At 40.0% G+C, this 24,095-nt stretch overlaps 2 protein-coding genes and 1 long non-coding RNA gene across 3 annotated transcripts in view; 2 read left to right on the forward strand and 1 right to left on the reverse strand.

The window, feature by feature from the left end:
- Positions 1-342: 342 nt before the first annotated feature.
- Positions 343-1,643, reverse strand: LOC309481009. The gene is made up of 2 exons (XR_014199826.1): positions 1,513-1,643; positions 343-1,040 (listed from the first exon to the last, which is right to left on the reverse strand). It is a non-coding gene; the product is annotated as an uncharacterized lncRNA (long non-coding RNA).
- Positions 1,644-2,210: 567 nt separating this feature from the next.
- toporsb (topoisomerase I binding, arginine/serine-rich b) lies at positions 2,211-10,119 on the forward strand. Its single transcript, XM_082144585.1, has 3 exons — positions 2,211-2,431; positions 4,047-5,036; positions 7,501-10,119. Exons 2-3 carry the CDS (start codon positions 4,047-4,049, stop codon positions 9,352-9,354), a joined length of 2,844 nt encoding a protein of 947 aa, XP_082000711.1. The 5' UTR covers positions 2,211-2,431; the 3' UTR covers positions 9,355-10,119.
- A 2,107-nt stretch (positions 10,120-12,226) lies between these two features.
- The window catches only part of rigi (RNA sensor RIG-I), a 26,086-nt gene continuing 14,217 nt past the window's right edge, over positions 12,227-24,095 (forward strand). The window contains exons 1-10 of the mRNA XM_082145551.1: positions 12,227-12,305; positions 12,790-13,171; positions 14,099-14,230; positions 15,366-15,547; positions 17,032-17,176; positions 19,761-19,931; positions 20,004-20,102; positions 22,234-22,393; positions 22,658-22,904; positions 23,735-23,897. Coding sequence (XP_082001677.1) covers positions 13,066-13,171; positions 14,099-14,230; positions 15,366-15,547; positions 17,032-17,176; positions 19,761-19,931; positions 20,004-20,102; positions 22,234-22,393; positions 22,658-22,904; positions 23,735-23,897 — 1,405 coding nt within the window. The 5' untranslated portion in view covers positions 12,227-12,305; positions 12,790-13,065. The remainder of the gene's footprint in view (positions 12,306-12,789; positions 13,172-14,098; positions 14,231-15,365; positions 15,548-17,031; positions 17,177-19,760; positions 19,932-20,003; positions 20,103-22,233; positions 22,394-22,657; positions 22,905-23,734; positions 23,898-24,095) is intronic.

Genomic DNA, 24,095 nt, shown 5'->3' on the forward strand with positions numbered 1-24,095 from the left:
GAAAAATAACCTTTTTGTTTGAGAAATATATATTTCAAAATGTAAGCGTTTAAAAAAAAATTGTTTGAAAAACATATTAACAAAATAACAAAGTATTTACATCATGAAATGAAAAAATAAAATAAACACGGTAACACTTTATAATAAAGTTCATTAGTTAACATTATTTGATGTATTAATTAACATGAACTAACCATGAGCAATACATTTGTTACTGTTTTTATTAATCTTTGTTAATGTTAGTTAATAAAAATACAGTGGTTCATGTTAGTTCACAGCATTAACTAATGTTAACAATACAACATTTGATTTTAATAACGTATTAGTAAATGTTGAAGAAGAATTGTTCATTCTTAGATCATGTTAACTAATGAACCCTATTGTAAAGTGTTACCACAAACATTATGCAAGAAATTCTAAACACATTTCTGCCATTGATTCAGTCTGACTCCAGATCTCAGCTGGTCTTCATGAGTTTTTAATTTTTTTATTATTATTATTAAATAAAAATCTTTAAATCTTACCAAAAATACAGTTTCAGGTCTAAAAAATGTTAATTCATTAATAAAACAAATATTAATAAAAAATAACATTTTTGTTTGAAAAAAAAAGTCTTTAAAAATGTCACCATGGAAAAATATTTTTTATTAAATACATTTTTTTTCCTTTAGAAAAGAACCGAACTATACAGAGTCAGATAAAAATAATCATTACATACAAAAATTGATGAAAAGCCTTTTTGTTTGAAATACATATATTACAAAATGTAATTTACATCGTTGAATTAAACAAATGAAAAAATAGATAAATCACACATTATACAAGATATTCTCCAAAATCTCCAGATCTCTGCTGGTTTCATGAGGTTTTTTGGGCTTTAGATGAGTGTGTAACGACTGAAGTCCATCAGACGAGCTGTCAATCATCTTTCATGTCTGTTGTTGTTTGATCTGTTGTCTCTTCTCCAGTTCCCACTGAGCAGCGATGCGTGTGCCGTAGATCACGAAGCCCCAGGACAGCAGAACCACTGCCAGAAGAACCTACACACACACACACACACACACACACACACACACACACACACACACACACACACACACACACAACATCAGATATCTTCACTGAACATTACAATCAACTGTCTTCATCTTCTAGTTCTGCAGCTTAGTATCAAGTATTAAGTAAGCTAGTATTAAAGAAGAATTATAAGATTATATAGTCTTGTTATTTTTTTTTATCTAAAACAATTATCGTTTTCGTTCATTGGAACAAAGCTGAAATAATATATAAAATATATAAATAGTATAAGACAAAAATCCTTAAAATATTAATAAAGCTATAATAGAAACAGAACACTATCTTATTTGTCATGGTAGTAAAGTAACTTTATAACGATAACTACCAGTCTTAAATTACTATATAGCCAGCTATATTTATCATCAATAATTTATTGAAATACCCAAATCGTCTGTAAGTTTATGTCATTCGCAGCTGTTATTTTCTGATACTCACGATCGAGAATATTCTGTCCAAACAGCGTCGACTGACGAGCATGATCTTATGTCTGCTTACTTTAATCTTTACATTTAGAAACTCAAAGCTGCTTGTTAGCGCAGTTAGCATGACATCACGACCGGAAGTACTTTTCATTCCACTACCGGTTCACCCAGGGCATTTTTCTTAGTAGTTTTCCTAAAGTCCTTCTACAAATTCAGCAAAACTGCAAAATAAATTACGTAAAATCATGTTTGGCACATAAAAAGTAAAAATACACTTGTGTCATAATTTAGACGTTTATCTCATGATTTCATTGTTTTAATGTCGTAGTTTAGACTTTTTACGTCATAGTTTAGACTTTTTATTTTATAATTCCGAGTTTTTCATTTCATACATTTGACTTGTTAAGGTATAATTATGATTTTCATATCATTTTGACTTTTCATCTCACAAATGTGACTTTTTAAGCCAAAACTATGATTTCTAAAAGCATGTTTTTTTCTTATATGACGAATTTCTGCATTTACTATTCAAGAACCTTATTTATGTATTTATTTAGTTATAGTTTATATATTTGTTTCAAAGAAAGAAAGAAAGAAAGAAAGAAAGAAAGAAAGAAAGAAAGAAAGAAAGAAAGAAAGAAAGAAAAGAAATCGCTTGCCGTCACGTGATCACGCTGCAGGTGCAGTACCGCTCCGGTCCGTTGGGGGGCGCGCGTGCGCGTGACGCCTGCCGGATGAGGCTCTGCTCTGTGTTCTGTTTCTCAACAGCAGTGCGAAACTCCTTCACTTTCATCGGTTTTTAATGTACATTTTCTTTTCTTTTGCGTGTTTATCATTACGGATATCACGCGGATGTGATATAGTTGTGTTTGTGGGCGGTTTGGATTATTTACAGTGGTTTTGAGGCTTTGTAATGAGGAGGTGATGATCAGGTGAGAGTCTGTTTCATAAAACTCTCTATTTGTTTTATTTTCACGTATGTATCCGTCTATTATCGATAAATATGTTTAATAATCGTTGCTTTGAAGGCAAGAGAGAGATATCTAGTGATCCTCGATAAATACCGACAGCAATGTAAATGATTATTTTTTTTAAATATGTCACATTTTTTATGTCATTTTGAACAAAATGTCAGTGTTTGCGGTGTTCGATGACGTCACTGTTTTCTGTTTGAATTATCTTAATTTGAATCATTATTATTATTATTATTATTATTAATGTATGTAAATGTGCACTAAATGTCGCATTAACCCTTAAAAAGAACTGTGACTCTACTATGGTATTGTGATGATATTAGATGGAGATACCGTGGTGTTTTGATGTAAAGTGTAGAACTAAATGGTTACAAGATTCATATACCGGTGTATTTACATGGTATCCCCAAGTACTTTAAATATACCATGCTAATGCCAAACTCGCTGCTGGTAGTGTTATGTTAGTGAAGCAATTGAGTAATAATTACAGAAAAAATCCTTACGTCTTTGGTGTACATGGAGTTTGTTGTAATTTTTTACTGTATAGTTGAAGACATGTCATATTACATGCCATCAATGTCATATATATATATATATATATATATATATATATATATATGTATAAAATAGGGGTTTAACGTACACAGAAGTCACGGTTCGGTACGTACCTCGGTTTTTGGGTCACATTTCGATACAAGATTGGTACAACAGGAAAGAGCAACAAATCCCCAATGCTAAGTTTTCTTTTTTCGTTCATCTTCGAAACACAAATTAAGATATTTTTGATTAAATCTGAGAGCTGTCTCACTCCTCCATAGGCTTCTCTGTAATTGAAACTTGCCGGCCCAGAAAGTCAGTAAAGACATCGTTAAAATAGTTCAAGTGACTACAGTGACTCAACCTTAAGTTTATCAAGTGACCAGAATACTTTTTGTGTATACAACTTTATTCAACTATTGATTTTCTTCTGAGTGAGTTCACGTAGTGTAACAGCGCAGCGCTTCTGGGTTGTACAGAACGGAGGCTCACTAATTGGCCGACGCTGGTCATGTGTGTGTGATGCGTGTGATGCTGGCCAATAGTGAGCCTCCGTTCTGACTTACAAACAATGTGCGCCCCCTTCTGGTTTAGAGTGTGTATCGCCTGTGACTGACTGTATTATGCACCGAACCGTGATGTAGGGCTGTGCAATTAATCGTAATTCATTTTTAAATTTTTTTTAGGCTTCTAACGATTATAAAAACAAGATAATTGATGTAAAATGATTATTGTGCCGCTGCCACATCCCGTCGCTCGCACCTTCCTTTCCTCTTGTAATTTAGTGAGAATTGGCATTTTGACCCTCTCTACAAAATAGTGGATTCCTCAGTAAATATTCATCCATGGTATTTAATATTTTGCCGTTCTTCTTCATTTCGAATGAGTTTGTGGGAACTAAATGTCACGTAAATGTTGTTGACTCGTGTAATAAATTGCTTGTAATGTTCCTCATTGTAAGTTGCATTGGATACAACGTACTATAGGGAACTAACTAACATTGTACGCTGAGCTGATGTTTTTGTGTGTGCCGTAGATGATGGCGCCCACTAAGATGAAGTTGCGTGTGAGGAAGAAAGACAGCGTTGCCAAATCTTCTCAGCGCTTGTTGGCCAACGCGTCGCCAGACTCCAAATGCCCCATCTGCCTCGACGGCTTCAATAACGTGGCGTCGCTGGACCGCTGCCTGCACCAGTTCTGTTTCCGCTGCATCCACGAGTGGTCCAAAAACAAAGCGGAGTGTCCGCTGTGCAAGCAGCCGTTCCACTCCATATACCACTCAGTCAAAGGGGAAAAAGATTTTAAGGAGTTCGTGGTGCCGCCGGTGGAGAATGGAGCGGCGGCTAACGCCAGCGCTAGCAACGCGCCCCAGCGAGTGCTACGCCCCCGAGCCCTTCGAGGCAGAGAGAGGCGGAGCCACAGAGCGCAACAACCCGTCCCTTCGTCTTCACCACCAATGGAGGAAGTCATGTTCGGCAGTCTCACAGACGCGGCGGGGCTAACGGATAACCAAGACGTGCAGCAAATGGTGCTACGACTGACGGCGCGCAGGCAAGGGCGGGGCGAGGGGCGGAACCTGCGACGCTTACGGGACCAGGATGTTGTCTCGTTCCGGCGTGCGCTGTACAGGACTGGCGTACGTGTGCGTAACGCGAGAGACGCTGGTCGGCAAAGGGATATTTCGGCGTCGTTCTTACGACAAAACCCTGGATGCTTGCGCCGACTTTTGCCTTGGCTGCAACGCGAGCTCACGGTGTTGTACGGGTCGCACGGATCGCTGGTGAACATCGTGCAGAACATCATCATCTCGCGCATTATGAACTATAACATGGAGGACTCGGCCATTCGGGACGAGCTCCGCCCCTTCCTGTTGGCGCGCACTGACCACTTCCTGCACGAGCTGGTGAGTTTCGCTCGCTCCACCCTCAACATGGAGACGTATGACCAGCAGGCCATTTACGACTGTCCCGCTCCCAGCTACGAGGAGGGCAGCAGCTCGGACCTTTCCGTTATCGCCATCTCTGAGGTGAGACACCTCTGGGCAACATTACATTTAGTGACGACTAACACACCCTTCACACATGACCATTGGTGCATATTTTTTTATTCAGTGGCCCTGTTAGATGTATCTTTTTCGGCAACACTTGATCCATTAATACTAACACTGTCTTTTCTCCTCTCTTCTACTCTATATCTATTTTTTTTTTACATATACTGCGTAACACCAAACTGGGAAGGGTCACAGCATTTACATATTGTTGTCCTAGTGTAAGTTTAACTGCTTCTATTGCTCTCCTCATTTGTAAGTCACTTTGGATAAAAGTATCTTCTAAATGATTAAATGTAAATGTAAAATGTTAGAGCATTCACACTCATGTCAAGTCACCATTATTTAGATAGCGCTTTTAACAATACAGATTGTTTCAAAGCAGCTTTACAGTGATAATAGGAAATTAATGCAACAAAGATTGTTTTGGCTGGACAGCAACTCTAGAAGAAAGTAATTGTCCAGCTTAAGTAAGTTTTCTGATTGATTCGTTTCCGTCGTAAATATCAGTAGTTGTTAACTTAGGGGATGCTTACATACGACACCGCTTTCAACCGAAAACTTTTAATGCGTTCTGGCCGTTCATTTACACGTCAACGTCAAGTATGTTATTGCTGTGCTGCATGCATAGAAATAAAGTGACTGCACATTGTTTGGCATCAAAATAAACACGAACATGCAGTAATTTCACCATAAATGCATAATTAAAGTCTACAGTGTTTCATAGTTGAATGTATGACTTTCTGCCCTGGGTAAAGCAAAGAATACTACACCTTTCCTCACATTTAGAAAAATAAGGCAACATAATTGATGGAAGTTCGGTGTGACCCACTGGATTTCTTGTGTAAATATTTGAATACAAAAGAAAAGTGGAGGAATGCAGTTGTTTGTGTGGATAGTGGTGTGTTTTAATTGAAAATGATTGTTTCAGTTTCAGTTTATTGAAGTTGCATCTCATATCATATTTACATACAATGCAATGGCCCCTGTGAGGACACTTGTGATATTGTCCTTTAACGTTAGATTAGTACCATATGTTTAAATGTTTTGCCACTCACTAGAGTTACTTAATATAATTCTATTTAGAAGAAATTAATGAAATAATACTTTATTCATTGTGTTAAAATGTGAAAACGTCAATTACTGTACTGTGTACAAAGAGAATCCAATGCAGAAAAAGCCTTTTCAGTAACTTTATCAACGTTTGGATTTGTAATTAAGATTAAAAATGAAAATAATGGAGAAATACTGCAAACGGCCTTCATTTGTTCTGTATAACTTTTATTATTTTAAGATGTTAAGCAGAATTCTCATACTTTTACTGTTTTCCTTGCAATGAAAAGTCATTCCAAAAAACAGTCTAAAACAGTGGCTCTCAAGCTGGTCCCCACATTTTTTATGTAATGGTCCAATGTCGTCATTAAATACAGTAAGTATTAGCTGTATGCAAAGTGACCCATATTTGGTTTCGACCAAAATGGGGGGAAAAAATCAACAATTTGCAGACATACAAACTTTAAATTAAAAACACAAAGTTCTTTTTCCTATTTTTGACCTGTCACCGTTGGCATATAATGCAACAAGGATTGCTAAAGTAAACAGATTTTACTAATAGACCTCTCTGGAAAGATGTTAGCATCCGTAATTTTTCCTCATCCTGCAATTTGGCTCCAAATCTTAGCTGAAAATTCTCCTCTACAAGGGGTCTTTCTTCTTAATTTAAGTAAACTTCCAAAAGGGTCCTTGTCTTGGAACTAATTATTGTTTAAGGAACAAGAATGTGCAAAACATTTATATATGTACTTATAATGTGCTCTATAGATCAGTTTTTGTTTGAGGAACTTGGACAATCCTGAGCGGAAATATTGAGGTTTCCGTAAACGTTCATACAACCCTGAAATTTGTTGTGGGCCATCAAACAAAGACAGCCGCCTTAAATAAAAATAAAAAACGAGTGGTTTTGCAATACTAGTAAATAGAGGTAAAAAATTTAACCTCTGTTGGAGCACTAGAGATGGATTGACCCTGAATGCAGTGACCGAGGGGTGTCAAGCTCCAGATATGACCAAATATCCCCAACCATAACTGTCTTTTCTTCCACTGGTAGAGTATGTGTTTGTATCACCATAAGTTAGATTCTAAGGGAATACACAAACTAATATAATGTAATGTAACTAATAATTCACTTTGGAAAAGGTAATTCACCAAATTCATAAATGTCAATGATATTAAGTATGTCTATATATCTCTATATAGTAAGTCATATGATAGCTGTGTGTAATGAGCAGAGCATAATTTAAGTTGTTCTCTTGAAATCATCCCCTATGAGGTGTTCTGGCACTGTTTCTGTTTATTGTAAGCAGATAATGTCAGAGAACAGCAGAAGGGCATTATTGTGGTTTATGAGGTTCATTCTTAATGGTTGCATTGTTTTTTCTCACAGGATGATGATGATGGTAATGACAGTGAGGACAATGTGACGGAGAATCCCTCTGCTGTCCAGGAACACCTTGCATCCGTTGCCAATGCAAGTGGAACGGAAAGTTTGCTGAGTCAGTCAGCGTGGGATGACGAGACACCTGGTCCCTCCTATTCAACCCTCTTTCCCTCTTCTAGCCAATCACAGGATGAGGGGGCGGAGCCAAGTTCAAGCACAGCCCCGCCTTTCAGCGGCCCTGACATGACTGGGCCTGCGGCAAGTAGCAGCGTGTCAGCTGGACGGGGGGAAGATAACGAAGAGGAAGAGTGCCTGATTGTGGGATACGTGAAGCCGATGGCCGAACGGACCCCAGAGCTTGTCCAGCTCTCCTCGGATTCGTCTGAAGAAGAGGAGCAGGAGGCAGCCGATAAGGAGACGACAACCACAGTAACGAAATCAGAGACATCCCAAATGGAGCTCCCTTCGCAGTCCCATATGAACCTGCGTTTATCCCCAGACCTTGCTCCCTCATGCAGTCCCCAGCGGACACACTCGGACTCACACAGCAGAGAAAGAGAGACCGATTACTTGTCCTGCCGTGCTCACCCGTCCAACGATGGTTCAGATTTACGGCAGAATCGAGATGACACTGAGCTCAAAGCGCATGGGAGACGCAAAAACTGCTCACATCGGCGCTCAGTCAGTAAAGAAAAAGCCAAGAGTTTAGAACAATCATGGCACGCCAAGACCCCAGATTGCTCGCCAACCCAAACACGTTCGCCTCCAAGTTGGTCCGGTCAGAGTCCCGCGGTGTCTATTTGGAGCGACAGCCCTGTCTCGGGATCAAACGCTAGCGACTGCTCCACCTCTCTAAACAACACGAGCCAAGAGCATTCGTGCCACGTGCGAGAGAAACTCTCACAGTCTCCTTCCTACTCCAGGAAGAGGAGAATCAGGGAAATGAAAAGCAGGTCTCCCGACTTGGACTCGTTCCTTAGTTCCCGCCATCCCAGAGAGTCACAGCGCTGTCGTAAACGCCGCAAGCGAGCGATCAGTAGCAGCAGCGCCGACTCGCAATCCGAAAGGTCCTGCCTGGACAAACCAAGTGGGAAACGCAAGTACAAAACCCGGCACTTGGAGCGAGCGGCCCAGCGGCTGCACGAGGATGGAACTGCAACCAAGGAAAAGCGGCGCCGGCGCAGTAGGGAACGATCTCCCAGTGTGGAGATCATCTACGAGCGAAGGGCACCCGAACCGCATTGGCACCAGCGGAGGAAGAGGAAGCACAGAAAGCGAAAGAGGGAACTCCGTTCACCCACTGTAATCACGATTGACAGCGACAGTGACCGTACCATCGACTGCCTGGACCGTGTCATGGATATTATAGACCAAACCGCTGCAGATGTTGAGCCAAGGGACGGGACTCCTGGGCAAGATATGATCCAGAACTTGAGTTGTACCTCCTCAAATCCTCAATCCGAGTCCTCGAGTCCCGTAGTCCGCACTGACCCAACCACCGAACGCACACTAAACCTGGACGACTATGTGGTGGACGTAGTCGACCGCAGTAGTTCCGACAGCTCCCGAAATGCGGATGCCAGTAACCACGAAGAGTTTGTGCCTGACCCCTTCCCAATGGCTTCGATGTCACCAGCCCCACCTTCGGACACAAGACTGCTTGAAACTATACTGCAAGATCTTGAGGAATTCCTACCAGAGGCGAGGTCGAGTCCTTACGCAAGTTCTCACGTCCAACAGGAGCGAGCTTCTATCCCTCGAAGAGACCAATCAGACACAAGAGGAGTTGCAGAAAACTTGGAGAAAAGGAACACGGACGGAGACGGGCCGCAAGAGCCGGTGACCAACATTGCTAGCTAGAACTGAAACAGACATTTTCTTACTTGTATAATGCTTATCTGAATCCCTTAGCCAGTCTAGAGGTTTTTATAATCTCATTTAAAGATTTCTGCTGGGAACAGATGCTTATGAAACATTCAGACGTTTTTTTTTTTGTGTCATTTCCAATGTTATTATTATTGTTCATGTTGTTTATAGTTGCAGTGATCCTCTTCCTCGAATCTGGTGCTTACTTACTGTGCCACAACCCAACAACAGTCATGTCTGGATGGTAACCCTTGTTCCCTTAACCTCTACTCTAACCCTTTGTAGCAGCAAATACATTAGGGTTACTATCTAGACTAGTGGTTCTCCACTTGTTTGGTTCGGGTCCCCGATTTAGTTTCAGAAGACACATGGCCTTTGACCAACTGAGCAAAATATATAGCAAAATTGATTAGCATTGCTAACTGGACTTGGTGATATGGTTAGTTGCATTTTCTGCTTTTGAACAGACCAGACATCTGTTTTTGGGACCAGACTCACTGGTTGAGAACCACTGTTGATCATTTGTTATTCAGTCCCACTGAACTTTGAGAATTGTGTCTTCTTTAAACTCAGGGAACAGGTGACGTGCGCCTCCATGCCTTCGTTACGCATACTCTGGGCTTGTGTATGTGGGACTATGGTGACACCCTGGAGATATAATTCACTGATCATATCTACTGAACACACAACGAGCCTTCTTTACAATAGCTGTCCATCATGTCAGCCAACAATCAATAAATGCATTTAATAGATGTACAATCCTAGCGTCTGAATCGGTTTGTCTTTCTTTTTGAATTAGTTCATCAATTCTGTGACCTGCTCATGATTGTGATGTGTTGTGTTTTAACCAGTTGGGATAGAGAAGAGTGATGAACCCTGTGTCTTCCAGGTAATGCTTTAATAGCTTGACTACAGTATCAGGCTTTGATAGTCTTTGGTAGAGTTGGAAGCCGGTTTGTTTGAAATTTAATTGCTGTCAAAACTGTTGCCTCAAATAGCCAAATTAATTCATTTATTTTGTTTATTTATTGCTAATCACATAGTTATGAAGGTTTCACAGACAAGGCTTAGATTAAGCCAGGAATCAGGATTAGGCCTTAGTTCAATAGAGGGTTGTATGCGTGTGAAGTCACTATCGGCCAAAGTGACTGCGGTTGCATGCACTGAGTGGTGTTGTGGCAAAAACAATAATTAAACAATCATCATCACTGCATAAGAGACACACCAAGAATCAAATAGTTTTTTTAAAAGATATTTATTCTCTTGCAAGAGGCTTAGTCACAAAATCACAGCAGCTACCCCCCGTGACGTGAGCTAGACCTGACACCCAGCCCAGGAAATTCCTTTCTTATATGCCTTCTTCAAGGTCTTTCCTCTGTAGTTTTCCACTCACCCAGCATGGCCACATCCACATCACATGTAGAATAGAGTGACCCCTCTAACCCCACCTTGGCTAAATTATCTTCCATACCTAAAGAGTTAAAGGTTCTTAACCATTTGTCTTACTGTGTCTTGCTTACGTCAGGTGTACAAACATTCATAAATTCCAGAAGAGAAACAATGCTTAAAACAATGTTGAAAAAAAAAAAGAAAAAAAATGTTTTCTATAACAGTGGCAAAAAGACTGAGCGGCAGAATTGGTTTTCAGTGTGAATGCCGCAAAAAACACGTCTAAAATGGGAAAGAGCTTTGAGATTGACTGTACAACTAGATGTGACAAGAAATCTGAGGTATATTTTTACAGACTGCCGAATGGATCGCTGCAAGTGACAGAAACAACTGGACTCCAGGCAGAGAAAGGTGGATTTGCTGCTATCATTTTGTGTCAATATGCTGAATTTTGGGGTAAAAGCTTAACCTATATATTGTAGTTACATATTGTATTTACAACTCATCAATTAAATATTTGTCATCCTATAATCTGCATAATTGAATGGTTTCAATTCACTATACAAGTGTTATTGCTGGACGACATAATGACATAACATTGATGTAACTGATCACCTGGGCCCAGTTTTTCAAAAAATTTAATCTGGATCAAATTGATCCGGATTTGTAAATCCCATGTTTTGCTATCCAGGATCACCTGATCCATTTTACTTTTATGCCAGTTTTTTAAAGGAACCTTGGATTGGATCACTGTGATCCAAATACCAAATTTCAGGATTACCAAATCCTGTTTACTAGAGCCTTAAATGGAACCAACAGTGTAGCCTACTGGCTTAGCAAAGAACAACAGTTGGCAAAATACCGGTGGCCACAAATAACCATTGTTTATTTAAATTTTAAGAAACAGAAACACTAATAAACAGAAACATTTTACTTTCCTTATTTTGTAATAATGTTAAATTGTAGATTTTGTTTTGTTTTACCATATCTCATTAGATGTGACATGCTTCATATATGCTTCAAATATGAAGAAATGTATATATCATCAGTAAACATTGATTTTGTGATCATTCACTTAAAAAAAAAACTCTCTGGTTTTATTTGGTTCGAAAAATCACAACTGAATCCGTTCACAGGCAAATTTGCTTTATTTCCTTGGTGTCAAAATCAGTTACATATATAGGCTATGTCAGGAAACATGCTGCATGTCAACATCCAATATCATGTCAATATATTTGTTGAGTTGTAAGGAACACTATAGTTTAAACTGATAATCGTTTGTTTTACTCGCGTTTTCGCAGTTTCCCCCATTAAATCCAGTCATGCACTGATTTTTTGAGATGGTCCTCACTGCAGAACACGAAATCCAGGGGGAGGAGTTGGATCCATATCCAACTCCTCCCACCTTACATATACCTAAACCTACCAATCTCCACCCCTTATATCTGGATCCAACTCCGCCCCCTGGATCTCGTGTACTGCAGGGAGGTGCTACTGGATTTTTTGCCACTCAGTCCGGCTGAGGGAGTGTGTTCTCGCGGGAAAGTGACGTCGAGGTATGAGGTATTAGCGTCTTAAAAAAAATTCTATATATTCTATATATATTTTTTTTTTTTCAGGCTATTGAATTATCGCTAAAAACAAGATGTGATCAACAAAAGTTTATGCAGTTATATTAAATATAACTAAAAATTAAATAAAGCCTATGATAGGACTGTAACCTGTGATTAAAAAGTAAAATTCTGTGCTTTTTATATCAGTTATACAGTTTAACTACGTATATTTTAAGACATGTAGCCTATTTATGTAGGAATCATAGCTTCATACTGTGGAATTAATTCTTCTCCACACCACACTTCTATATTTGTTACCTCAATATTATTATTTATTATCAGACATGTTTTCCAAAGTAGCCTTCAGCCTTTGAGGTGAAATTATTTTGGGAGTTCCCCTTTAAGGAGTTTGTGGATTTACTCGTCAAAGGGACACTTTTGATTTCATTTTCGCTGAAATTCTCAATTGTTGTTGTGGCTTTCCCAGCACTTAGGAACTGACACAGTGAGGAGTGTTGGCCGTGTGTTAAATCCTCGTGAGCTGACTAACAAGAGCGCAGTTTTGGGCATCGTAGGCGCTTTGAACACGCCTGTATAGACCGCTCACTGGATGTTGAGACGGCTGAGGAAGCGGCTGGTCCTGCTTGGTTTCGCTTTTGTTTCTGGATCCGATGTCGTGAGCTCAGGCTCAGTCAGGACTTATAATCATAAGCAGTCTTCATCATAATCAGTCCTGCTGTGACTGTCCCCAATCGCCGCAAAAATGTACGAGCTGGAAAAGGAGAATTTGCGGCGCTTGAGCGACTATATCGCGAAGATTTTACGACCGTCACTCATCAAAACCTTCCTGACGACGCACTTTGACAAAGGTGAGTTAAGCAGCAGGTAATCAGCTCCATACAACCTGCAGAAACTTGTCATCTTAGTCAAAATATACATCTGTTGATATTTGATTAGAGTCCTATTGGAAATTCTATATCAGAAATATATTTGTATTGTGTTTAATGATTTGTATTAAATAATCAGAGAGTGGCTGCAGGACTATTAACACCCTGAAAAGACTTTTATGTCCTATATGATTGTTGTAACTTATTGGTGGTGATAAAATGACCCCAAAATATTATCAATTAAAATGTAAATATATATTTTTTAATTAATTTAGATTAATTGTATTATTTATTTATTAACTGTTTTTCCCCCTAAACTTTTTCACAGACAACATAGCACTGCCTTGCAGATTTTGAATAAAAATGAAAAATTAATTTAATGAATGTTCCAGATATATATATTTTTTGAATAATTTTTAGTAGCCTAATTTTTTTTTTTTTTTTTTTTGTAATGTAGGAATCATACAGAAAAAAAAAAATACTATATTGTACACACACCAGTGTTGTTTTATTTTCATTATAGTTTTATTGATATTTTTAGGTAGTTTTTATTTATGTTAATTAACTTCATTTTTAGTACTTTTATTAATTTTTGTTGTTTTTTTTCTAAATATTTCTGTTTAGTTTTTCCCAGTTAATAATTTTAGTGCTTTAATTTATTGTATATAGTTTATTTCCAAGACAACATTTCTAATTTTCATCTAGCTTAACTAATATATATATAATTAATTTATTTCACTAAACAAACGTAATACATTTTTACAGTAGTTTTAGTTAACGATAACAACCCTGATTCACGCTATATATGGTAGTGAGTGGGACTTTTTTTCTTAACGGTTTGTACGATTTTAGTTTAATTTAAAATGACTGGGCAATTCCATTCTGTGTATTCCATTCTCTTCTGCACAGAGGTGGTGGAGAGGATTCTGTCTGCCGAGGAGACGTCTGTGACCGCCGCTGCCCAGATGTTGCTGGACCGGATGTATTTTCTAGAGGAAGAGGGCTGGTTTCAGGCCTTTCTGGACACCCTGTTCGCCTCAGGTGAGATCAGTGATTACAGAAGCTTATTATAGATGCTCTTATTTACACTAAGTGAAAGTGGCACTATTTTATTTTGCGATCTGTAAAAATAGTTTTTAGATTCTTTTTATACTTAGTGCAAATAGTGGCAGATAATATTTGCACCTCATTGTGTTGTAGTACATTATAATACAGTATGCAATAACAACATATTCAGTGTATATGATTATATTTATTCAAATGCTTTATTGCGACATTGACATTACCTCCCCTAAACCTACTGTTTAAACAGTTTATTCCCAGTATTAAATACCAGTTAGGCACCTTATTTCCACTTTTTGACCATTTTTTTTATTTGTATTTAAAATAAACGCTGACGCCGAGCTGATTTGCGATGAATGACGTCACGTCAAAATCGAACTCTCCACACCACTGTTATCAGACATGTTTCTTTTGTAATTTCGCCTGGCTCAGTCAGTCAGTGGTGGGTGGAGTTAGTGTAAATAGCCCATGCCAACAAGGTGGGAGATTTGCATCTGGTGTAAATAGATGTTCCGTTTAAAGTCCCCCTGTAGTCAATAATTTGATCCCTTAAAACTCATCTTTGATCACCAAAATTATATATTTAAAAAATGTTTCCTTGTAAAAAAAATCTCTTCATGCCTTAAAATATCTTGAGTGTAACTCGACACCTTTGCCTCATTTAGTATGCGCGGTTTTATGAATATGCAAATGAGCCCCGCCTCCACTCACTCACTCAGCTCAGAGATCCACTGGTTGACGATCACACGTTGATCTGATTGGTTACAAGGTAGTTTGTGACGTCAGAAACACCAGCGATTTCAAAGCGTGTGTTTGAGACTGTCTTTGGTTCACTGCAGTTTTAAGGAGGAAATACTCAGCAATGGTGTCGACTTATGAACTTACACATGGTTTGTCTTAAAGTAGATTAAAAACACCACATAGACATATAAACAACATTAAAAGCTGGATTTTCACCACAGGGGGACTTTAAAGTTAAGAAAAAATTTTTGTTAACGTAAATAAAATCTGAAAAACGCTTCTTTTTAAGAACTGACCATTGAAAGGTTCTTTGAGGAAACAAAAATGGTTCTTCTATGGCATCTCTGTGAAATCGCTGTGTGTGTTGCTGTAGAATATACCGGTCTGCACAAGGCCATTAAGGATTGGGACTTCGGTGAGTTAGAGGAACTGAATGAGCACCGAAAGCTTCTGGAGAGAATCGAACCATCGATCACGAAGCTCATAAAGCCCAGCGAGCTGCTCACGCACATGAACGACTGTCTCAAGCCCAGAGAGTGTGAAGAGATCAAAGCGGTGAGTCTCGGCCTGCCGTGCTTGGGTTGTGTGAAGTGCACTATATACACTACCAGTCAAAAGATTTGGATCGGTAAGATTTTTTATGTTTTTAAAAGAAGTTTCTTCTGCTCACCAAGGCTGCATTTATTTGATTCAAAATACAAAAAAACTGTAATATTGTGAAATATTGTTACAATTTAAAATAACTGTTTTCCATGTGAATATATAGTAAAGTGTAATTTATTCCTGTGATCAAAGCTGAATTTTCAGCATCATTACTCCAGTCTTCAGTGTCACGTGATCCTTCAGAAATCCTTATAATATGAGGATTTGATGATCAAATAAACTCATTTAATCCAAATAAATGCTGTTCTTTTGAACTTTCTATTCATCACATAATCCTGAAAAAAATTGTACACAACTGTTTTCAACATTGATAATAATAATGAATGTTTTTTGAGCATCAAATCATCACATTAGAATGATTTCTGAAGGATCATGTGACACTGAAGACTGGAGTAATGATGCTGAAAATTCAGCTTTGATCACAGGAATAAATTACACTTTACTATACAGTACAGGCCAAAAGTTTGGACACATTACTATTTTTAATGTTTTTGAAAGAAGTTTCTTCTGCTCATCAAGCCTGCATTTATTTGATCAAAAATACTGAATTTTTAAGTTGGAAACAGTTCTGCTGCTTAATATTTTTTCAAAACCTGTGATACTTTTTTAGGATACTTTGATGAATAAAAAAATATAAAAATAAAAATAAGCAAATGTTTTAAAAATAGAAATCTTTTGTTACAGCAATATCCACTACTGGTCAGTAATTTGGGGTCAGTAATTTTTTTCTTTCTTTTTTTGAAATAAATCAATACTTTTATTCAGCAAGGATGTGTTAAATTGATCAAAAGTTATAGTAAAGAAGATTTATATTATTAGAAAATATTTTTTTATTTTGAATAAATGCAGTTCTTTTTAACCTTTTATTCATCAAATATATTAGTCAGCAGAACTGTGTCCAACACGAATATTAGAATGATTTCTAAAGGATCATGTGATAGATCACATGATGCTGAAAATTCAGCTTTGCATCACAGGAATAAATTATTTTTTAAGGTATATTCAAATAGAAAACTATTATTTTAAGTTGTAATAATATTTCACAATATTACTGTTTTTTTTTTTTCTGTATTTTTGATCAAATAAATGCAGGCTTGATGAGCATTTGAGACTTCTTTCAAAAACATTAAAAATATTAATGTGTCCAAACTTTTGGCCTGTACTGTATATTAAAATAGAAAACAGTTATTTTAAATTCTCATAATATTTAACAATATTACTGTTTTTTTGTTGTTGTATTTTTAATCAAATAAATGCAGCCTTGGTGAGCAGAAGAGACTTCTTTTAAAAACATTAAAAATCGTATCGATCCAAAACGTTTGAATGGTAGTGTATGAACGTTCCTCTCATTCTGTGTGTGTGTGTGTGTGTTACAGGTGGATAGCCAGAAAGGTCATATCGCTGCCAGTGAGAAACTGGTGGACACTCTCCTGCGCTCGGACAGATCGAACTGGTTTAAGGTGCTGAAGATGGCGCTGGACGCCTGCAGCTGCTATCAGGCACTGGACCTGCTGGAGTCCAGTAATACTGACATATTCAGACACTCGTTTTATCTTTCTTTCATTTGTTCATTCATTTATGATCTATCTACACTATATTGGCAAAAGTTTTGGGACGCCTGCCTTTACATTCACACGAACGTTAATGATATCCCATTCTTAATCCGTAGGGTTTGATGTGGAGTTGGCAGCTATAACAGCTTCAGCTCTTCTGGGAAGGCTTTCCACAAGGTTTAGGAGTGTGTTTATGGGAATTTTTGACCATTCCTCTAGAAGCGCATCTGTGAGGTCAGACACTGATGTATGTTAGACGAGAAGGCCTGGCTCCCAGTCTCCGCTTAATTCATCCCAATGGAGTTTTATCGGGTTGAGGTCAGGACTCAGGCCAGTCCAGTTCCTCCACACCAAACCCGCTCATCCTTTATGGAACTTGCTTTGTGCACTGGTGCGCAGTCATGTTGGAACAGGAACATCCCCAAACTGTTCCCACAACGTTGATAGCATGAAATTGTCTAAAATGTCTTGTTATGCTGAAGCATTACGAGTTCCTTTCACTGGAACTAAGGGGCCAAGCCCAACCCTTGAAAAACAACCCCACACCATAATCCCCCCTCCACCAAACAACCCCACACCATAACCCCCCTCCACCAAACAACCCCGCACCATAATCCCCCCTCCACCAAACAACCCCACACCATAACCCCCCTCCACCAAACAACCCCACACCGTAACCCCCCTCCACCAAACAACCCCACACCGTAATCCCCCTCCACCAAACAACCCCACACCATAATCCCCCCTCCACCAAACAACCCCACACCATAATCCCCCTCAACCAAACAACCCCACACCATAATCCCCCTCCACCAAACAACCCCACACCATAATCCCCCCTCCACCAAACAACCCCACACCATAACCCCCCTCCACCAAACAACCCCACACCATAATCCCCCCTCCACCAAACAACCCCACACCATAACCCCCCTCCACCAAACAACCCCACACCGTAATCCCCCTCCACCAAACAACCCCACACCGTAACCCCCCTCCACCAAACAACCCCACACCGTAATCCCCCTCCACCAAACAACCCCACACCATAATCCCCCCTCCACCAAACAACCCCACACCATAATCCCCCTCCACCAAACAACCCCACACCATAATCCCCCTCCACCAAACAACCCCGCACCGTAATCCCCCTCCACCAAACAACCCCGCACCGTAACCCCCCCTCCACCAAACAACCCCGCACCGTAATCCCCCTCCACCAAACAACCCCGCACCGTAACCCCCCCTCCACCAAACAACCCCGCATCGTAATCCCCCTCCACCAAACAACCCCGCATCGTAATCCCCCTCCACCAAACAACCCCACACAGTAATCCCCCCTCCACCAAACAACCCCGCACCGTAATCCCCCCTCCACCAAACAACCCTGCACCGTAATCCCCCTCCACCAAACAACCCCGCACCGTAACCCCCCCCCCCCTCCACCAAACAACCCCGCACCATAACCCCCCCTCCACCAAACAACCCCACACCATAATCCCCCCTCAACCAAACTTAACACTTGGCACAATGCAGTCAGGCAAGTACCGTTCTCCTGGCAACCATCAAACCCAGAGTCGTACATCGGATTGCCAGACAGAGAAGCGTGATTCGTCACTCCAGAGAACACGTCTCCACTGCTCCACAGTCCAGTAGTGCCCTGTTTTACCCCACTGCATCTGACGCTTTACATTGCACTTGGATGCAGCTGCTCGGCCATGGAAACCCATTCCATGAAGCTCTACGCACTGTTCTTGAGCTAATCTAAAGGCCACATGAAGTTTGGAGGTCTGTAGCTGTTGACTCTGCAGAAAGTTGACGACTTCTGCGCACTGTATACCCCGCTCTGGGATTTTACGTGGCCTTCCACTTTGTGGCTGAGTTGCAGTTGTTCCTAATTGCTTCCACTTTGTTATAATACCACTAACGGTTGGCCGTGGAATATTTAACAGTGAGGAAATTTCACGAATGGACTTATTGCACAGGTTGCAACCTATCCCGGTCCCACGCTTGAGTTCACTGAGCTCCTGAGAGCGACCCATTCTTTCACAGATGTTTGTAGAAGCGTCTGCATGCCTAGGTGCTTGATTTATACAACTGTGGCCATGGAAGTGATTGAAACACCCGAATTCAGTGATTTGGAGGGTTGTCCCAATACTTTTGGCAATATAGTGTATCTATCTCTCTGTCTATCTATCTCTGTCTGTCTATCTATGTCTATCTATCTATCTATCTATCTATCTATCTATCTATCTGTCTGTCTGTCTGTATGTTATCGTCCATCCATCTGTCCATCTATCCTTTTGTCAGTTCATCCCTTTCTCCATTCTTTCTTCCATTTTTACATCCATCAGTGATCAACCACTCATTCATAATCACATCCATTCTTCATATCCCCCATCAACAATATCATCATCTTCCATCCTTATATTGTCATATCTTTCCGATTACTCATGGGACAATCCAGCAATAGGGTGATCAGTTCATTCTGTGTCATGATGATGATGAAGATAATGATGAAGATGATGATGATGATGATGTATGTCTTGCAGATGGAGGCAGTACGGCCGCAATTGGCTGTGGATCAGACGGGGAGGCGGATTCCATGACGACAGAAACCATGACGACAGTGAGTTTTGAGTTCAGAGAGGAGACTGAAAGTGAAGACATGCTGATGAGTGCCAACAACATGACTGTCACAGAGACACCCAGCGGGTTCACAGGTACACAGCCCGACATCATGTGACCTTCACCTCAGCGCTCTTATGTTTGCTGACCTTTGACCCTCCTTGCAGGCGAATACGTGCGTTCAGGCGAGCGTAAGCTGAGGGAGTATCAGAAGGAGCTGGCGGACGCTGCTGAGGGGCAAAACACCATCATCTGCGCCCCTACAGGTGCGTCACACCAAACAAAAGAGACTTTCACATACAAAACACCTTAAACTGACCAATGAGTTTGACTAGCATTCACACAAGCGTTGCTGCTATTCGTATACCAAAATACCATTTGCTAGTCATTTTAATGCTAGAATGTATCGTTGAATTTACCTAAAAATGTCAGGGCGTGCTTTTATCCAAAGCGACTTACAAATGAGTAGAACTAGTAAAACCAACAAAAGGCCAATAATATGTAAGTGCTGTGACCAGTCTCAGTTAGTCCAGCACAGAACACATGGCAAGTTTTTTAACAGATAGAATAGAAATGGAATAGTAAGTGTTAGTATTAATGGATCAAGTGTTGATGATAAAGATGCGTCTTCAGCCGTTTCTTGAATATGGTTAAAGACTCGGCAGCTCAGGTTGAGTTCAGCAGGTCTTAACCAGCAGGGAACAGTCCAGGTGAAGGTCTGTGAAAGTGATTCTGTGCCACTTTAAGATGATGCACCACAAGACGACATTCACTTGCAGAACACAAGCTTCTGGAGACATATGTCTGCAGTTGTAAGTTTAGGTTTAGGGGTGCAGAGCCAGTGGTTGATCTACAGGAAAACATCAATGCCTTGAAATTGATGTGAGCAGCAATTGGCAACCAGTGCAAGTTTATGAGGAGAGGAGTGACATGCGATAAAGACACTCTTGCTGATCTGGATCAGTTGCAGAGGTTTGACAGGGATGCTGGAAGGAGAAAGCATTACAATTGTCCAGTCTGGATAGAACAAGAGCTTGGACAAGGAGTTTTGTGGCATACTTTGATAGGAATGGCCTGATCCTCCTGATGTTGTATAAGGCAAATCTGCAGGACCAGGCAGTTCCAGCAATGTGGTCTGTGGAGTTCAATTGATCATCAATCACAACTCCAAGGTTCCTGTCCTGGATGGAGTTATGGTTGACAAACCCAGCTGAATGGAGAAGTTGTGATGAAGTGTTGGGGTGGTCGATAACACAATCAGTTCTGTCTTAGCTAGGTTGAGTTGAATGTGATGGACCTTCATCCAGCAGGAAATGTCTGTCAGGCAGGCTGAGATGTTCGCAGCTACCGTCAGATCATCTGGCTGGAATGAGAGGTTGTGTGTCATCAGTGTAGCAGTGATAGGAAGAGCCATGTTTCTGAATGTCAGATCCTAGGGATGACATGAAGACGAAGAAGAGAAGCGGTCCCAGCACTGAGCCCTGAGGCACTCCAGTAGCTAGATGGTAGCAGTGATAGGAAAAGCCATGTTTCTGAATGACATATCCTAGTGATGACATGTACTGTAGATGGAGAAGAGAAGCGGTCCAACACTGAGCCCTGAGGCACTCCGGTAGCTTGATGTTATGACTTAGACATCTCACTCCTCCATGACACTCTGAAGGACCTACTGAGAGGGAAGACTTGAACCACTGGAGTGATGTTCCTGAGATGCCTTTCATTGTGAGGGTTGACAGAAGGATCTGGTGGTTAACTGTGTCAAACCCAGCAGACAGATCCAGCAAGATGAGTACTGAGGATTTGGAAGCTGCTCTTGCTAGTCTCAGAGCTTCAATAACTAATTGTTGAGTGTCCGCTTTTGAAGCCAGATTGGTTGTTGTCCAGGAGGTTGTTCTGCGTGAGAACAAGTATTTTTGTAATGAATGGAAGAAGGGATTTTTTGTCTGTAGTTTTTTTAAAGTGCTGGGTTTAGAGTGGGTTTCCTAAGCAGTGGGGTTATATGAAATATCAACATATTAACACTATCCTTTTCACACATCACATAAAAAGTGTTAAAGTGGGCAATAAATGTAATGTCAGCCTCTATCTATTTTCTAAATGCATGTTATTGATCTTATTGTGAATAATTCATCCATGCACGTTTCATTTTTTATTTCATTTTTTACCTTTAAAGTTACAACTACGGTGCTATGGTGAAACATCAGACTTCTCTCAATCATTTAGTCAGCTGTAACTCTGTCCCTTTCTCTCATTCAGATCCGCCTCCGTTTTTAATGCAACATTCATCTCTCAACATCACATAAAAAATGAATAAATAAATATTTACTCTACCGGTCAAAAGTTTGCAATAATTGCATTTATTTGGATAATTTTTCCCTCTTTCCCACTTTCCCTCAGGATGTGGAAAAACTATTGTGGCCGTGTCCATCTGTGAACAACACCTGAAAAAGTGTCCCGGACGGGCAAAGATCGTGTTCTTGGCAACCAAGGTCGACGTCTATGAACAACAGTACAAGCTTTTCAAGGAGCACTTTTCCATTACTGATCCCAGCATCAAGTAAGGTCCCTCACACACACACGCGCGCGCGCACACACGCTCTCGCACACACACTCACTCACTCACTCACTCACTCACTCACTCACTCACTCACTCACTCACTCACTCACATACACACACACACACACACACACTCACTCACTCACTCACTCACTCACAAACACACACACACACACACACACACACACACACACACACACACACACACACACACACACACTCACTCACTCACTCACTCACTGACTCACTCACTGTGTGCTGCAGGATAACAGGTATGTGTGGTGATATGGATCTGTCGGTGCGGCTGCTGATAGAGAGTCATGATATCGTGGTTATGACGGCCCAGATCCTGGTGAACGCGCTTCAGAGCGGAGAAGTGGCGTCACTGGACCTGCTGACTCTCATCCTGCTGGACGAGTGTCACAACACCACCGGGAAACACCCATACAACAACATCATGACCCGCTACCTGGACACCAAACTCAGCTCCAGCACACAGTCTCTGCCACAGGTGCCACAGCACACCATTCACACCATATCCTATCCTTTCCTGTAGAGGTGGATAGATGGCCAATCTCTTGGAGTCTATTCTATCCTATCCTGTTTTATTTTATCTTTTATTTTATTAGGGACCAGGTCCCGAGGGCGCTGTAGCCCCTATAGTATCTGTTAGTTTTCTTCACTCACTATTATTATTCATCTATTATTATTCTATTAGTCTATTCTATCCTGTCCTGTTTTTATTTTATTTTATTTTATTGTATTAATTATGTATTTAACATTTTTTAGAGGTGGATGGATGGCCAATCTATTGCAGTCTATTCTATTCTATTCTATTTTATTAGGGACCAGGGGGCTGTAGCCCCTATAGTATCTGTTGTTATTATTATTATTCATCTATTATTATTCTATTAGTCTATTCTATTCTATTCTATCCTGTCCTGTTTTTATTTTATTTTATTTTATTTATTTATTATTATTTTATTTTTTGAGGTGGATGAATGGCCAATCTATTGAAGTCTATTCTATTCTATTCTATTTTATTCTATTCTATTCTATTCTATTCTATTCTATTCTATTCTATTCTATTCTATTCTATTCTATTCTATTTTATGAGGGACCAGGGGGCTGTAGCCCTTATAGTATCCGTTAGTTTTCTTCACTCACTAATCTTCTTCTTCCCGAATGGGAGTCTTCCAAACTGCTTGTCCTCTGCAGAGTCGAATGCTGGAGCCCATCTCAGTGTCTCAGTCCTTTACAGTCTATTCTGTTGTGTTCTATTGTATTCTATTCCAATGTTATTTTCTTTGCCTGATTGTTTTATAACCCCACCTGTCTCAGATCGTGGGCCTGACGGCGTCGGTTGGCATCGGTTCATTCAAGGACAGAACGGAGGCAGAGAACAATATCTTACAGCTCTGTGCCAACCTCGACACCAGGGTCATCGCCACGGTTACCAAACACCTGGATGAGCTCAGGTCGTACGTGCACACACCTGAGAAAGGTCAGGATTTACAGGAACACACATATACAATCTTACCTATGATACATAATTTTTTTTTATTATTATTTTGTAAGTAACAACAATTAACATTCATTCAATTAACATAAATCCTACTGACATTTGAAATTAACAATGAGTAGAACAATTGACTTTGTACGAGGGACATAGAGTAATACATAAAATTATTAAATAATTAGG

This window comes from Leuciscus leuciscus, assembly GCF_965113295.1.
Source record: "Leuciscus leuciscus genome assembly, chromosome: 18".
NCBI lineage: Eukaryota > Metazoa > Chordata > Actinopteri > Cypriniformes > Leuciscidae > Leuciscus > Leuciscus leuciscus.